This window comes from Xenopus laevis, chromosome 8L, assembly GCF_017654675.1.
Source record: "Xenopus laevis strain J_2021 chromosome 8L, Xenopus_laevis_v10.1, whole genome shotgun sequence".
In the NCBI taxonomy this organism is placed as follows: domain Eukaryota; kingdom Metazoa; phylum Chordata; class Amphibia; order Anura; family Pipidae; genus Xenopus; species Xenopus laevis.
Window position 1 is genome coordinate 98,143,571 of NC_054385.1, and position 18,216 is coordinate 98,161,786.

Consider the following 18,216-nt stretch of genomic DNA (forward strand, 5'->3'; position numbering starts at 1 on the left):
TCAGTCATAAATGAGAGTGAGGCACATGTGAAGAGTTGCATTTTAATATTATCTGTAGGACATCCCTGAATAATATACTATATTATATGAGATATAAAATAAAACTTTCATCACCCTATGCGCTGGTTCGCGCAATGGATGATGGGATGGGGAGTCTTAGAATCCCCTTCCGCAATGTACGGAAGCAAACAGAGGACTTCAGTTCCCAGCGTGCCAGAGACACGCCTACTAGTGACGTGACGTTGCGTAATGGTTCCTCGGTAAATAAACCTGAAGTTCACAGCGATCAGCTGATTCGAGCTGTTAGCGGAGGCTCTGGAACGAGAAGTGGGCAGGGCTCTCTCCGGTAGCCGCTATCCTCAGTTCGGTTTTACTCACAACGAAGCGGTTAGTTTGCTTGCGGCCTGTGTTAAAGCTGGAGTTGTGGCCGGGTACAGGAAGAGCTGTAGTGTATGATCCCTGAGTCACTACCGGCAGCCGGCTCCTGTAGTAAACAATAGGTGGCTGCACTACCTTCCTGTCGGGCCTTCCCTCCAGTCACCTAGTCCTGCTCACATATCTCTTACAGCCTGTCCTTCCGACTTCAGTCTGTGGAAGAGCCACTAGTATTTTTCCTTTGCTGCGAGCTGCTGCTGGGGAGCCAATGACAAGGCTACGAAGCTACTAAATGATTGTGTGTGTGCTATGAGCTCACTGGATTTCTGTGTATAATATGCCCCAGAGCAGGGCCTGTCTATAACGTCAACATTCCATATTCACTTTCATCTGTCAGAAGATTATCTACAAGAATATCGATCTATTCAAGGAGATCCAAGTGATCATGATCGCAGATATTGTCTTGGATCAGTGTCTGAATTAGATCTGTTAATTGGAACATCCTGTCTTATGGAATCCAATCACATCCTTTGTGTTAATTCACCTCCTTTCCTGGCTGAAAACATCATCTGCAGTGCCACCATCTCAAGCTACCACATTTTTGGACCCTTTCAGGTTTTAACTTCTTAAAAAGACTATACATTGAGTCCACATATTTGTAGCAAGACTACATTTTTCACACACACCCCCCCCCCCTTTGGAAGCAGCCGCAGCATTATCAGAATTTTGGCTCTCGGTCACCGCTTCTTCAGCCGGATTTCCTTGCGAACAAGCTCCAATCCAGCGTCTTCTGGAAAAGTCCTGTCTTTCAGCACATACATAATTGTCTTCATTTAGATTGGCAAACAACCATTTTTAAACGGCAGAAACAACTTTGTTACAGGAAGAAAACAAATTGTCAGAGGCTTAGACCATCGTCCCTGTCAAATCAGCTGTTGCCTAGATCTGTGTGCTTGAAATCCAGTCAAGCATTGCACTAGTTGTTGTGAAAAATGCTAATCCTTTATTCTAAATGACCCATATATTTTTTTTTTTGCCCACCCTCATGGTTTACATTGTCTTTCCTACCCAAATTTAACTAAGCAAATGTGCTAATAAGAACAGAAGGCCGTCTTCGTTTAATTTTTTCTCATGATGGAGTAACCTTCAGTACTCATCAGAAGTTGTAGAGAGCATATATACATCTCAGGAGGCAAGCATTCAGTGAACCTGTTGTGTATTTTTAAGTCTTTGGAGATTTGCTTGCATTTTGTTTGGTTTTTTTTTCTTAATATTTTAATCATGATGGACTTATATATAGTGTTTTATTCTGCATGAAATATTTATTTTTCTACTCAAGAAAGGTGTGAATTGGAATAGCCGAATTCAAATAGATGCTTGTCTCTACAAACCCATTATCTGAAGTCTATTTTGTGCACTCCGTTTTACACCGTCTGTAATGAAGAGTCTGCATAAAGCTGGCCTTTTTGCACAATGCTGTATTTCTATTTTCTGTAATCCTTTTACCAAGACTTTGATCACAAAACACTTTCAAAGTCTTTAGTTGGTCCGCTGCCTAATTGTGATCAAAAAGTGACTTTGCTTCTACTGTAAGGAAAATGAGTACACAGGGGCCAACCACTGATAAGTGTCTGATCACTGCATTGATGTGCCAGGAGAATTTTGCATGTGCTGGCAATGCAGAAGCTGTTTTTGAATGTGATGAGTGTAATACTCTGCAGTGCAAGCAGTGTGAAGGAGAGCTCCACAAACAAGAAAGACTTCAGAACCACGAGAGGACCAGGATTCCTCCTGGATTTGTCCCTTATTGTTCCAGTTGCAAAGGAGGAAATACAAGCTCCATGATGAGCAGCACAACAGGCTCCAGGCAGCGGGCAGCTGTTAGGTGCCTTAGCTGTAAGATTGACCTCTGTGCTGAATGCCAGAAACGTACTCACTCAGGGGGAAACAAAAGAAAGCATCAGTTTACGGCATACCCAATTTTAAAGGGTCCTGAACCACAACATGGCCCAGAAATGGATAAGGAATCTTTAAGGAAGAAGATGACTGAGAAAGTTGTCAGTTTCCTTCTAGTTGACGAGACTGAACAAATTCAGGTATGATTATTGAGTGAATTTTGGGGTATATGGTTAGAGAGAACAGTATTTTCTACTCTGTTTCTACTGAATAAGTTAATACTATGATAAGTATAATCCATAGCACTCAGAGGACAAGTAAACCTCCGAATATTTGCCTAATAAAATAAAGTATAATTGTAAGCAACTTAACAATATACATTTATTAAAGATTTTCAGCGCTTTTAAAGTTAATTGTAAAAACAATTGCTATTGAAATCAACATTTGCTTAACTCCTGGTTGTTACTTTTTAAACAATGTAGTCTGAGTTCCCCATCAAAAACAGGTCTATTAATACAATGTAGCAGACACATATCAAATAACTTAAAAAACACATTTCTTCAACACCAGAATCAGTATTTTGGGTACCAACTGATTTGGGATCATGCGGTCCATAAAAGTTGTATTTGATGTATATTAAATATAATCTCACAGTCACGGGCTAAGTTGATAAGTGATCAGTAAACATAAGAATCGCTGTATTCTGCTAGAATAGTAAAATTTATTTCTTGGACTCATTTTCCCCTGTATCAGCTCCAGGGTCGTAGATTTATTTTATTATACTGTGGTTTAATAACAGCTGTTAAAATATTTATTCTAACATATACTAGTTTTGGGAGGCCTGCCCCATGATTTATTTTAATCTTTTATATGTCCCATATTAAAGGTAAAGGATGAAGAGGAATTCTTGGAGAAGCTGCACTGCAAGCAAGATGACCTGTTGAAGGTCATTTCGATCTTTGGCAACACTGGAGATGGCAAATCTCACACTTTGAATCACACCTTCTTTTATGGAAGGGAAGTATTTAAGACTTCTCCTGCCCAGGAATCCTGCACAATTGGTGTGTGGGCAGCACTGGACCCAGTCCATAAAGTGGTTGTAATCGACACAGAAGGTTTGCTTGGTGCCACGGTTAATCTTAGTCAGAGGACACGTTTGCTGCTCAAAGTTTTGGCTATTTCGGATATTGTTATCTACAGAACTCATGCAGATAGATTGCACAATGACCTCTTCAAGTTTCTTGGTGACGCCTCTGAAGCGTACCTGAAACACTTTACCAAGGAGCTGAAAGCCACCACTGCAAGGTGCGGGTTAGATGTGCCACTATCAACACTGGGTCCTGGGGTTATCATCTTTCATGAAACTGTGCACACCAAGCTGTTGGGGACAGGTGAGTCCAAAGATGAATTCTAACAAAAGTGTATCATTTAAAAGCACCAGATTAGGAAAAGTGGAACAGGCAATTTAAAACACACTAGACCCGTTACTAAATTAATTAGATTAATCCCTTATAAAATTGAATAAAATATCTGCTTGCTACTGGCAATGGCACTAGAGCAGTTTAGCCCCTATATTATTAAATTATTGCTAGTTTTAAAGTGTTGCATAGTAGTCAAAGAGTTATATAGTAGTTACCTAGTAGACCATGTCCACCAGGTTCAACCTTTTGGGTAAACAAAATCTCGATCCAGCGGAAGGCAAATATGTCAAAGCTGTCTCCAACTTGCCTTAGGAAAACAAACCGTTCCTGACTCCAAAAGGGCATTCACACAAATAACTGGATCAACTTGTACTAAGACTTCATTTTAGTAACCTTACTTTCTCACATGCTATGAAGGCATTCATTTCCTACTTAAAACTGTCTAATGAATGCCAGTAGAACCACCTTGGGGAGAAAATGCCACAATTTTGTGATCTTTCCTACATAAAGCAATACTGATTACTACTAGATATAGTTTTGAATGTGATCTCTTTCAAATGTACAGACCTAGAATTTACAGGCTGAGATTTTAATACATTTTTTAAATACTGGAAATAGTTAAAATATCATCTATCTATAGTCCATTGGTACCATATCCGACAAATGGAGTGGACAAAACTGAACTAATCTTGTAGGCATGGTTCTATTCCTTCAGGCCTCAAGGGATTATTCACATACATTTTTTAAACATTTAAGTACTACATCCTGCATCAGCCACTGATGATGTTTGCACTAAACCATTTCTACTTCTACAGACTGAGTCCTGTCAGAAATCATTAAGCACATTTTGCTTTTTTAGAGTTCAGTATAAACAAAAAATTGCCATCTTTTAATGGAACCATTTCTCTTCGGCTTCTTTTTTTTACAACTAATATGCTTACAGATTTTTTGAGAGGTTAGGTCTTTGCAAATTAGGCAATCGATGTCTTGTTTTCAATAAATGCCTTCTTGATAGGTGTCTTTTAACCCTTGCCACATTTGTATCTTAATGTAATGGGATCTATTATCTGTAATGCATGTGACCTAGATAAGGGTCTAGGGGTACTGGGGGTGCCTAACATTTGGCACCCTCCAATGATTTCACATTTTTCTTCTCTTTTAAATGGTTGTTGAAATAGAACTTTTTGGATTACTGGTTTCTAGAATAAAATTCCTATGTATGTATAGTGGATGGCTTTCACATATGTAGAAAGTTAGACAGCATTGTCTTACATACCATTCCACACAGAATTAGAGTGCTCACCTGAACGTAATTACCCTCTCGGGTGCCGGGTGCTAAACAGTCCACAGGACCTCCTGCTCAAGGTCCAAATAACTCGAACATCCAAAGAAAACTGTAGCACACCGATCAAACTTGTCTTGTGAAGAAAAGTGTTTTTATTGGCTCACGGCAGACATAAAGTTTGGCAACGTTTCGGGCCACGCAGGGCCCTTTATCAAGGCTTGATAAAGGGCCCTGCGTGGCCCGAAACGTTGCCAAACTTTATGTCTGCCGTGAGCCAATAAAAACACTTTTCTTCACAAGACAAGTTTGATCGGTGTGCTACAGTTTTCTTTGGATGTCTTACATACCATGGCATGGGAAATATTTTTACTGATGCTGCAGTTCCTTATTCCTAAAGCCAATAAAAATGCATATATTCTTCTACACAATAGTGAAATTCACCCTAATGAAGTCCTAGGGAAGTCCCTAGAGCAGAAACACCGCTTCTAGTATTGCGGACATCTTTGCTTAGACGAAAAAGTAGAATAAAAAAAAAAAGACATGTTTGTATAATGCATTAAGGTTTCAATGTGCATTGAGCAAGTTGATATACATTTAGCTTATCTAGTTTTGGAGATTGACAACCAGTTTAAAGGGACGTCTACCAACCACCTGACCCATTGCTGATCATGAAGCTTCTCTATGGGGGGGAAGACGATAGGAAAAATAGACTGCATAAAACAACTGCTTTTGTTGAATAATTAGAAATAGCACATAGTGTATGAAATGTTAAAGTTCTATAAGTCCGTAAGGAGCATATTTATTAACATTGGGTCAAACCTCACTGATGTTGCCCGTAGCAGCCAATCAGCAATTAGATAAGAACAGTCAACTACAAGTTTGAAAACAAAAGCAAATATCTTGTTACTGTGGTCAACATCACTGGCAGGGGAGTAACTACAGAGAGGGGCCCACGAGGCCCTAATTAATGAACAATTTCAACATACATTTGTAAAAAAGGACAACCTCTGGAGATGTTGGTAGTGGCGTAACTACCGGGGGAGCAGGGGGTGCGATTGGGCCAGGCCCCACACCCCCCCCAGCAGTTCTCGCGCCGCTTATTCCGGCCAGTTCCGGGAGGGGGGCGGGGGGCCCAGCTGCACGTCCTGCGCCAGGGCCCGCCCCCCTCTAGTTACGTTGCTGGATGTTAGAGGTCCTAAAATGAATTTGCTGTGAGGCCCAGTAACATCTAGTTACACCACTGATCACTGGTGATGTTTGTCTCCAATGCAAATGTGTATAGCTGAATTAGTTATACAGGATGTTAGAATGTGTTGCTTTCATCCCGTGTAAATTGATGACATCATCAAAATAATATGTGGCTGCTTATGATAAAATAGTTCTTGTTGGAATGGTATGTTTTAAATACACATTGGAATGAAGCATTTCTTGTATTGGTCAATTACTAATAAATATTGTCCATGAGTCAGTGTAGTTAAAAGAATTGATCCCGCCTCACCGCACCAATGCTGAATGTTCTTCATTTTCATCTGTTCTGTACATTTCTTCTACCTTCACTGCTTAATGAGCTTCTCTATGGTATTCTCCATTATTCTTCATAAAAAACAGGGACAAAAACAAGTCTGGACAAGTTGTCTATTGTCTGTTCTGTATAGTGGTGTTCTGTCTGGGTTCCAGCACCAGCAATGTGGCCTAACCACAACAACATATGAAAACATGGAGCAGTAACCCTGAATATTCTTGCCAGAGAAAAACATCTTTCCACAGCAGGGCACTGTTACTTCTCCAGAATCTGGGAAAGGGATATTTAACATATTCCATGTGTTGCTAAAATTAAACATTGGTTTTTTTTTTTCCCTTGGTGTTTTCAGAGGTAACTGATTTTTGGCTTTTGGGGGATTTTATGTCATCTAAAATTAGTTCGCAAGGTGGAATGTTTGGCACAGATGCAGAGACTGAGCTGTAGCTTTCTAGTTGTTTTTGGTTGTTATATGCATTTAGTAATGCTGTTAAATTGTACATTTATGGCAGGGCCTCATTTAAGTCTCGTCATTTCGGTGCTAAAATTGGATGCATTCTTCCCAACAGAACAGTTTGTCCTAGCGAAAAGGCAATGTTGTACTGAATTCCAGCTTGCTATGTATAAATCTATCCTGGCCTACTCCATTGTATCCATTTTAGTGGCCAAATAGCAGGAAATTTGCTGCGGGTTTGTTGGTAAACAAGCTATATGACTGTGACTGATAAGGCACACTTTCTCTTGCTATAAAAGGGCAGCTGCTAATGGAAGCAAAGTGCTTTCTAAGCTGTCTGGTACGGATAGTATGACAGAAAGGGTGTAGGACTAGTTCTTAAATAGGCTGACTAATATGGAAACATTTAGGAAGCAAAGACAAGTGCCCTGTGACTGCAAAATATAAAATTAACCACAATTTACACCTCTGCCTATTTCAGGATACAAAAGTTCTATTGAATATCCAAAGTATACCGGTATCCACAATTGCCAGGGGATAGAAGGCTCAAAACTGTAGTGACGAGTTTCTAGGTTACGATCACATTTTTTTAAATGTTGGCATATATACTATTGTGTTGTCAGACCTTCCCATTGAAACCATATCCACATGTTGCCTGGCAAGTTAACAATTACAAAAAAAAATCCGATAACGCAGCATAAAGGACATATTAAAAGGACTAAATGACCGTTCACCAACATCAGGGCTGCTTTAAAGAATTCTTTGAGGAACTCTCTGGTCTCTGAGGACAAAATCATCAATAGAGGTGGAAAGGTTAAAGGGATACTGTCATGGGAAAACAAGTTTTTTCCCCAAAACACATCAGTTATTAGTGCTGCTCCAGCAGAATTCTGCACTAAAATCCATTTCTCAAAATCGCAGACAGATTTTTGAAAATTTTGAAATCTGACATGGGGCTAGACATATTGTCCATTTCCCAGCTGCCCCCAGTCATTTGACTTGTGCTCTTGTCAGTCACTCTTTACTGCTGTACTGCAAGTTGGAGTGATATCACCCTCCTCCCCCCCCCCAGCAGCCCATCAGCCCATCAGCAGAACAATGGGAATGTAACCAGATAGTAGCTCCCTAACACAAGATAACAGCTCCCTGGTAGATATAAGAACAGCACTCAATAGTAAAATCCAGGTCCCACTGCAACACATTCAGTTACATTAAGTAGGAGAAACAACAGCCTGCCAGAAAGCAGTTCCATCCTAAAGTGCTGGCTCTTTCTGAAAGCACATGACCAGGCAAAATGACCTGAGATAGCTGCCTACACACCAATATTACAACTTAAAAACTATACACTTGCTGGTTCAGGAATGAGATTTTATATGGTAGAGTGAATTCTTAGCATTGTAAACAGTGTATTTTTGAAATAAAACGACATCATAAAAATCATAACAGAATCCCACATGTTTGGAACTCTTTCATTATGTGTTTTTTACAGAAAAGGTCACAGAAATACCTGAGAAGGTGATCCAGGACCGCTTCCGTAGGCTGGGAAGATTTCCTGAAGCATTCAGCTCTATCCATTACAAAGGCACTCGAACCTACAACCCACCAACTGACTTCTCAGGGTTGCGCCATGTCATTGAACAACAACTGGAGAACAATACCACCCGCTCACCTCGTCATCCAGGTGTCATCTATAAAGCTCTAAAGGTAAGGAGGAACATTTCAAGGAGGAATGGTTAGATGGAAACATACACTAGAACTAGGGTTTACAAGAAATTCTATTCAATCTTGTTATGGATCCATTTTTGGCATAACATGGCTTCATTTTACATGAGAACATTTTCACACTGCCTTTTAAAAGAGTTTGTTCACTTTTATTGCCATTTTTACTGGTTTTGATACCAAGATATGGGATATTTAAATGCATCAAACTGTTTAAAATTAAAGCAATATCATCATTCCTTCAATACTGAATCATAGTCTGCTTAAAGCAGAACTAACCCCTAAAAATGCTTTAGAGCAGAAAGGTTTAGCAGATCAGTAACGATCTAGGTCTTCAAATTTGTCCACAGGAGCTCCCCATCTTTATTAAGTGTCCATGACGTGAAAATGTCCATATGCTCTGGGCAGCTGTTGAGATGCTACATATACGGGTTTTCTGAAATCATTAAGCAGAAAATGAGGTTCACCTGCCATAATAGCTGATGCTACAGGGCGGATTGTAACATCCTCTGCAGACTGCACTGCTTTCTCAGCTGTCATGTAATGAGAATCTGAATTATTTACTAATCAGCCTTGTATCATGACTTTTTTTTTTTTTTTTTTTTAAATATATTGTAAATGCAGTGTATTGGGAGTCCGTCCCTAAGCTTAGGTAACTGGAAGCAGCACAAAGCATGTGCAGTAAAAAGCAGGAAAGAAGATTGGGAGCTACTAGGGGCTTGTTTGGAGGCACAGATCTTCACTGCCTAAAGTTGCTGAAAACTCAATGTGAAACTAAACATGAATTAATTGGTTCAAACCGTTGATTATAGTTTTGTTTATTAAGCACAGCATTTTGGCACATGAAGCCTTCATTTGGTTAACCTAAGGTTTTGTATAGAAACATTACTGCTGGTAGCGGTACTGCAGATTAGGTGTTGCTTTAAAAAAAATCACCATAGTGTTGCCCTGCACCGTATTGTAAATACTCGTGTCAGTGAATCATTTCTTGGCATGTTTGGGGCTTTCCACATACATGGTATGCAGTGGTTATAGCCAGCATTTTCTTGTAAATGTGGTTTTCCATACAACACTTACAGTTAGTTACACAGGGCTGGCTCTTTGGTTTCCTGTCCCTATGCTGAGATTACTGTGGATAAAAGAGCCTTCTGCAAGGCCTAGGGGGAATTCAAGCACAAGTGACAGGGCAGAGAATGGTTGACACAGCACAAGAATGTTTCCTTGGTAACTACAGAAGCCTTTTTTATTTTTAAAGCATTCATGAATATATCAATATAAATGGGCAGCCGTGCATTCCAAATTTATATTGGAATTCTTTCAAAATACATAGCAAAGCTATTTGTCTCTGTTGCTAGAACTAGCTGCAGGCCTGAAAAAGGGAAAAAAACAAAGTTAAAGGAAAACTATACCCCCAGAATGAACACTTAAGCAACAGATAGTTCATATCATATTAAGTGGCATATTAAAGAATCTCACCAAACTGGAATATATATTTAAGTAAATCTTGCCCTTTTACATCTCTTGCCTTGAGCCACCATTTTGTGATGGTCTGTGTGCCGCCTCAGAGATCACCTGACCAGAAATACTACAACTCTAACTGTAACAGGAAGAAGTGTGGAAGCAAAAGACACAACTCTGTCTGTTAATTGGTTCATGTGACCTAACATGTATGGTTTGTTGGTATGTTTGTGAGTACAGTGAATCGTACGATCCCAGGGGCGGCCCTTATTTTTTAAAATGGCAATTTTCTATTTATGATTACCAAATGGCACATATTACTAGAAAGGTATATTATTATGAAAATGGTTTATTTACATGAAGCAGGGTTTTACATATGAGCTGTTTTATGCAATATATTTTTATAGAGACCTACATTGTTTGGGGGGCATAGTTTTCCTTTAAAGTCGTCCTGATAAATGATAGTTGACCTAAAGAAAGAATGAATCACCATACTGTTGTTTGCATCCGTACACATTAACTTACTGACTAAAGACTGTTCAGAGTTATTAAAGATCCACTACAGTTTAGTGGATTCTTATCACAAAATAGTTCCTTTTTATTGCAGCTGTAAAGGGCAGAAGCAAGAGAGTGATGCATAGTACGGGTGTGGGGACCAAAGAATGTTGCTATTTCTATAAAGAATGGCTCATCTGCATATAGTCTAGCTGTTGTTCACCTACAGCTCGCCGCCTGCTAGAGGGTGCTGGGGATGGTACGTTAAAGGAATTGTTTAGTTTAAAAATAAAAACTGGGTAAATAGGCTGTGCAAAACAAAAAATGTTTCTAATATAGTTGTTAGCCAAAAATGTAATGCATAAAGGCTGGAGTGACTGGATGTGTAACATAATAGCCAGAACACTACTTCCTGCTTTGTTAGTTAGTTTCCACTGATTGGTTACCAGGCAGTAACCAATCAGTGACTTGGGGGGGGGCACATGGGTCATATCTGTTGCTTTTGAATCTGAGCTGAATGCTAAGGATCAATTGCAAACTCACTGAACAGTTATGTCCTATGTGGCCCCCCATAAAGTCACTGACTAACTCAGAGTTAGAGAGCTGAAAAGCAGGAAGTAGTGTTCTGGCTGTCATGTTACTCACCCAGTCACTCCAGCCTTTATAAATAATTTTTTTGGCTAACTAACTATATTAGAAACATTTTTTATTTTGCACAGCCTATCTATTAACACCGTTTTTATTTTTACACTGAACTATACCTTTCAAGGACCGTGATAGAGCTGCACTCTTCACAAATGCAATTAATATCCATATCTATTTAAGGTACTCTTTTGTGTGTTAATGTATGGTCTCTTGCAGGCCCTGAGTGACCGCTTCAGTGGTGAAATCCCTGATGATCACATGACGCACAGCTGCTTTTTCCCAGATGAATACTTCACCTGCTCCTCTATCTGCCTCAGCTGCGGGTATGTGCTCTCTTCCTACCCTCAGGCCTCTCTGTTGGTAGATATAGGTGCTGATAAGGAAACAGTTCCATTTTCACATCTTTGCTCCTTTACTTGGCAATGTGAGAGCCACCTCTAATAACTATTATCCTTGAACACTGCAGCATTACCTTGTTGGAAAAAGCCATTGTCCTTGGATGGGGGAGTTTCAAGCCTTCTGTATGCAATAACCTATTTTAATCACTGTTTATATTTGTATTAGCTCTTCATAACATCCATAAAGTCAAATGATGTATTCTAAATACTGTAATTATCATACAATTCTACAGTGGCTGCTTTGGTTACTGTTGTTTTGTTTTTCATGGTCTCTAGAGCAGGTTGTAAAAACAGCATGAATCACTTGAAGGAAGGACTTCGTCACGACACGCAGAGCCGCTGCCGGTACTCACACCAGTATGACAATAGAGTGTTTACTTGCAAGGTGAGCAAGATCCTCTGTCCATAATGTCTCAACACATCTCTCCCGAGACCTTCCTACCATTCCTGCTTTATTTTAAAGGAACGGTTCAGTGTAAAAAATAAAAACTGCGTAAATAGGCTGCGCAAAATAGAATAAAAAAAAAAAATGATAATAGCCAGAACACTACTTCCTGCTTTTCAGCTCTCTAACTCTGCCCCCTCAAGTCACTGATTGATTACTGCCTCGTAACCCATCAGTGTAAACCAAGAGCGCTGCAAAGCAAAAAGTAGTGTTCTGGCTATTATGTTACACATCCACTCACTCCAGCCTTTATACATTTAATTTTTTACTGACTATATTAGAAACATTTTTTATTTTGCACAGCCTATCTATTTACACAGTTTTTATTTTTATATTGAATGAGTTTGAGATGAGTCTGATCTACCAGATCAGAAGATATATAGGCATAGTAAATACAAAGTTCAACCCACACCAAAACTGCGTATTGTTATCAATCTATTATAGGCAGAAAAGAGGGGAAGGCACACAGGTGGCATTAAACACAAGTCTGAAACCCACTTGCCTGTGAATTTACTTATCTCTTTTTGCTAGGTGCAAACAAGGCAAATCGTTTGAACAAAATATAACATTCTAAAAGATACTTGTAGAACAGTGAATAATTATTATGAACGTACTTACTAATTGTCATGCTTAGTAGATAATACAGAAGGTTACCATATTCAGCTGCTTTAGAGCATCACATAGAGTTGTATGATGTCTCCACTTCTCTTGCAGGCTTGCTATGAAAGTGGGAAGGAGGTGAATGTGGTACCCAAAACATCTGCTTCCACGGACTCTCCCTGGTTGGGCCTTGCTAAGTATGCCTGGTCTGGGTAAGTGCCATGTACTGGGTATGTTTTCACACTTTTCCTGTCGCCCCTAAAGTCCTGTTAACGCTTTGACTATTACTTGCTTTAAAGATACGTGATTGAGTGCCCTTCATGTGGCGTGATCTATCGCAGCCGTCAGTACTGGTTTGGGAACCAAGATCCTGTGGATACTGTTGTGCGTACAGAGATACAACATGTCTGGCCTGGAGTAAGCAAAGTAGCATTTACCAAGCTTTCTGTCATGGGTGCCATAAATATTTCTTTAAAACCAAAGATCATTCATTTTATTTCATTAAAGACAAAATATTCCATAAATGTGTTCATTTTTGTATAAATATTCTAGTATCATGTTAGTTTTGGGGTTTTTAACTTATTTTTACAAGCGGGAGGGCCATGTCAGTCGCCATACTGTCAAAAGAAGCCACCAAATGTTTATTTAGTGGTTTACTGTAGTTTTTTTTTAATTTGCCTCGGTTTTATTCAGCAGCACTTTCTTTTTTTGAATCCTAAATTAATGAGCATAATGTACATTTAAGGCAGATGGATTCCTAAAAGACAACAACAATGCAGCTCAGCGTCTCCTGGATGGAATGAACTTCATGGCACAGTCTGTTTCTGAACTAAGTATTGGACCGACCAAAGCAGTGACATCCTGGCTGACTGATCAGATTGCCCCAGCCTACTGGAAGCCAAATTCACAAATACTGGTATGTGTGTGTTATAGTTGCCACTGTAGCCAGAAGAAGTTCTGCGTAGCACAGACTGTTGAGAGAAGTGATCGATTTAATGGCAATAGCCTGATTGTAAGTTGGCAAATTATTCTGGTACAAGCCAAAAGTAGAGAACAAGAACAGGAAGAAAAAAACAAAAAGAGGACACGTTAATGAGCCCTACGTTTTCCAATAGTCGTGGCATATATATTAAAAGGGCTTTTAACTCTGGTTAAAAAAAAGCATGCTGTCCAGCATATTTTTGCTTTGTGGAACACTGTTAACCCCATATATATTAATGCAGAAAGTGCAGTACCCATAGCAACCAATAAGATGTTTGAGTTGGCCAGTAAATGCTACCTGCAGATTGATTGATGCCTTAGACTTTTTGTTAAAAAAAAATCAATATTTCATTCATGTTTTCTGGTGATTGCTTTTAATAGGAATGTACTAAGTGCAAGATCCCCTTTAAAGACAATGACACTAAGCACCACTGTCGGGCCTGTGGGGAGGGCTTCTGTGACAGTTGCTCTTCCAAGAGCCGCCCAGTGCCTGAGCGAGGTTGGGGACTCTCTCCAGTACGTGTCTGTGACAGCTGCTATGATCAGAGAGGACCTCCTGTGGGTAAGAGAATATGAATTCCTCTGTCTGCTTGCATGACCAATGTAAATCCCATTTGAGTTGTCTTATTTGTTTTTTATTCTTGTTTGGCACAACCAGGCATTCCTCACAAGCCCAAATTTAGGACAATCTATACAATGTAATATATATTATATATAAATTGTATCTGTGTGTTAATTTAGGAACCAGCTCATGAGCATCCTTCCTTATGTAGTTCAGGAATATTTTGTTGCCTCCTCTGCCTACGTATCATCAAGTATTATATAGCAATTTGGAGTTGGAAGACAATTTTGATGCTTTCAAATATCCTGTCTTTTGTCATGTGAACTAAAACATGTGCATTTCTGTACTACTAGCTGTAGCAACAAATACTGCAGAAGATGATGAAGGTGGCACCCTGATTGCAAGGAAGGTTGGAGAGGCTGTACAAAACACCTTAGGCGCCGTGGCCAAAACCATTGACTTCCCTCTGGGTAAGATCTTTTATGTTAACCTCTGGCCTTTTTTTGTAGTAGTGGGTTCGAAACTCAGAATTCATTAAATTTCCATGGTTTGGCCCAACAAATTAAACATCCAGCAGATAGTGGACCTAACTCTTCCCATGATCCACTCTCCAGTGATGTCACGTCCTGTTACAGTACTATTTGCAATAATATTTTTGCCCCTGTTCCAACACTTCTGGTAATGCAATTTGTGCCACCATGATCTATAAAACATGCCCCCATCCCTTTGGATCAGGTAGGTCATAGGTTTATATTATCATGTAGCAGGGTCCAGTTTGGGAGGAGAAGGTGGGTTAGGGTTAGACATAGGTAGAAAACTTGCTGACCCAAGTATTGCTAGCATATAGTTATATCTTATAATGATGCCCTAAAGTTAGATTGTGACCTACCAGTAGATCTTGTGTGGATGAGCAGGGCACAGCACCCAAGCATTGTCTACTAGTTTATCCTTCCGGGTGTATCCCCATTAGTCATATTTTTACCCATATTTTTAGGCGTAAGGAGGAAATACAACACTTTTCTTTCTGGGAAATGTTGTGATGGCAGTGACACCCCTGTGTTATAACATTTCTGGAAATGTACCTGTGTCTCAACCCCTTTTAGATTGTAAGCTGTCCTGGGCAGGGCCCTCTCTTGTATTGGTTATTGGTGGTTTTTGTGTGTTTTTAATGTATACTGTACACTTGTTTATTGTACAACGCTACAGAATATGTTGTAGTTTTATAAATAAATGCTACTAATAATCATTTATTGTTTAAACTTTAGTGCACTTATTTTTCCTCCATTTTTAGGTCTGGTGAAAGACGCTGCAAGGCCAACTTACTGGATCCCAGACCATGAAATAAAAGACTGCTACAGCTGCAGGAAAGAGTTCAGCACCAAGCTCTCGAAACACCACTGCCGGGCATGTGGCCAGGGTTTCTGTGACGAGTGTTCAAATGAGAGACGGGCAGTACCCACTCGGGGCTGGGACCATCCTGTCCGTGTCTGCGTAAACTGCAATAAAAAACCTGGTGACCTTTAACTCTTTTGTTTCCACTCCAGTCCTTCGTAATTCAGTAAATTCTCAGGGTTAGAAATAAGTGGAACTTCCTTAATACTTAGGCTTTGTTTGCCTATGTAGGCTCTGACCTTTTGACTGTGGCCTGAATCTTATTAGTCCCTTAGTCACGTATCAATTACACAAAGAGAAAACTTCAGACCTCGGTGAGAGAAGGCAACATTTTTGTAACCTTGCTGGTCAGAGATGGTAAAATGGAATAATATCTGGGACAATGAAACCTCTGATGCAATTTATAATTCTAGGAAAACAATCTTTGCCACTAACCGTATATGCACTTTAAGTCATGCCTGCATGCCAGGGCTCCGAATACTAACGTTTTTTTTTTATGTTCTGTAAATTTATGTTATAAAATGTGGATACCTTTACATGAGATATTTTCTGTGTGGCCAAACTATAGAAATGCACGTGTTAATTAAAAGGCACTATTGTGTAAATACAATGTAATCTTCGTAAAGAATACACTGTAAGGGTTGGGGCAGATTCGGGAAGATTGTCGCCTGGCGACTAATCTCCTCTTCTGCGGGGCGACAATCTCCCCGAACTGCCTTCCGTCTGTCTTCCGCCTGCTTGAATGAAGAATCGCCTGCGCTAATACACTCACGGCGCTTCGATTTCCGAAGTTGCATGAATTCTAAAATCGAATCGCCGCGAACGCATTAGTGCAGACGATTCTTAATTCAAGCAGGCGGAAGGCAGACTCACGGCAGTTCAGGGAGATTGTCGCCCTGCAGAAGAGGCGATTAGTCGCCAGGTGACTAAATCTCCCTGAGTCTGCCCCCAACCCTAAAGCTGTCTGCCCAGTACTGGTGCCAGAAAATCTATTCAGGACAGGAATACATCAGTCAGGTTCTTCCCATTTATATCAGTGATAGGCAGCGGGGGAGGGGGGTGATTTTGGGCATTGTGTACTCAAATCCTCAAAATAATGGTTGTTTCCACAGCAATCCGTTTTATGATGTATTTATCTGTTTAATCTTACAGCTACAATTCTAAAATCTAAAATAAAAAGAACATCTTTTGCCATTTATGAATTGACCTACCCTTACTCTACCTTTGCCTTAACTACAGAAGTGCTTTTATATTGGAAGTGTCAAAGTAAAGCCATACAAATGCTTGTCACTGAATGAGACACTGCTTGACCAATTGTGTCCCTTTAAGCAACACTTCATTAAAGGAGAACTAAAGCGTAACTAAAGAAGTAGGCTGGAAATGTTGTACTTTATGTTTTGTGCTTCTGTATTTGGCCAACGCAACCACAGCCCTTTAGCAGGGAAGGTTTGTGTCTCTACAGATGCCCCAGTAGCTCCACATCTTCTTTTCTGCACATGCTCTGTGCTGCTGTCACTTACTGAGCTTAGGGACCCACTCACAATATACAGTACACATAGAATAGAAATGTCACAATATAAGGCTGATTAGTAATTAATGCAGATAATTACTACATGGCAGCACAGAAACCAGTGCAATTAGCATCAGCATATAATAATCAGCCCTGTAGCATCAGCTTATATTACAGGCCAACCTTCTGCTTGATAATTTGTGATGACCCCTAAGCTTAGCTTCTCAACCGCTGCTCAGAGCCCACTGAGCATGTGAGTGTTGTAGACACTTTCCAAGATGGTGACCTCCTGTGACAAGTGTGAAGTCCTGGATCATTGCTGCTATTGACAAGCTGAAACTTCAGGCTGGTGCAATAAGTTCAGTGTATAAAATATGGCATTTTAACCATATTGATTTTTAGGGTTTAGTTCTCCTTTAACTGCTCAGATCTGTAATCAGCAAGGGACTGCCTGCAGTATAAATACTGTACTGTAATCTGTGAGTTTCACTTATAGCACACAGCTGACTCTAAGACTGTGGTCCCCCACCAGTGGCTTGTAAGTAACATGTTGCTCTCCAACCCCTTGGATGTTGCTCCCAGTGGCCTCAAAGCAGGTGCTTATTTTTGAATGCCAGGCTTGTAGGCAAGTTTTGGTTGCATAAAAACCAGGTGTACTGCCAAACAGAGTCTCCTGTAGGCTGCCAGTCCACATAGGAGATACCAAATAGTCAATCACACCCCAATTTGACATCCCCAGGGCCTTTTTTCATGCGTGTGTTGCTCTCCGACTCTTTTTTTACATTTGAATGTGGCTCACTCGTAAAAAAAAAAAAAGGTTGGGGACCCCTGCTCTAAGACATAGAAACTCAGATGTTGGCTCTAGGATGCACCACCACCAGGTGCCTAAGTTTATTTGCATGCAGACAGATGAGTGGAGAAGCATATGAAAAAGTAGCTGCAAACTATGTTGCCTTTACTAACTTGCTCACTACCTGTGTCCGAGACCCCAAGGCCCCTTTCACTCTTGAAAAAGGGTCACTGACCTTTAAACATGCAGTGTTCAAGTTAAAAGAGAATGG

At 40.1% G+C, this 18,216-nt stretch overlaps 1 protein-coding gene across 1 annotated transcript; it reads left to right on the forward strand.

Moving 5' to 3' along the window:
- Positions 1-220: 220 nt before the first annotated feature.
- zfyve1.L (zinc finger FYVE-type containing 1 L homeolog) lies at positions 221-16,843 on the forward strand. Its single transcript, XM_018231076.2, has 11 exons — positions 221-2,471; positions 3,158-3,662; positions 8,440-8,654; positions 11,484-11,590; positions 11,942-12,050; positions 12,825-12,922; positions 13,010-13,127; positions 13,456-13,626; positions 14,073-14,253; positions 14,607-14,723; positions 15,545-16,843. Exons 1-11 carry the CDS (start codon positions 1,974-1,976, stop codon positions 15,775-15,777), a joined length of 2,352 nt encoding a protein of 783 aa, XP_018086565.1. The 5' UTR covers positions 221-1,973; the 3' UTR covers positions 15,778-16,843.
- Positions 16,844-18,216: the final 1,373 nt, after the last annotated feature.

Bases quoted from the DNA above. Each gene is read 5' to 3' on its own strand.
- zfyve1.L (XM_018231076.2), top strand. From the start codon at position 1,974: ATGAGTACACAGGGGCCAACCACTGATAAGTGTCTGATCACTGCATTG. The intron at 8,655-11,483 runs GTAAGGAGGAAC...GGTCTCTTGCAG, and splicing joins TCATCTATAAAGCTCTAAAG to GCCCTGAGTGACCGCTTCAG. The intron at 14,724-15,544 runs GTAAGATCTTTT...CTCCATTTTTAG, and splicing joins AACCATTGACTTCCCTCTGG to GTCTGGTGAAAGACGCTGCA.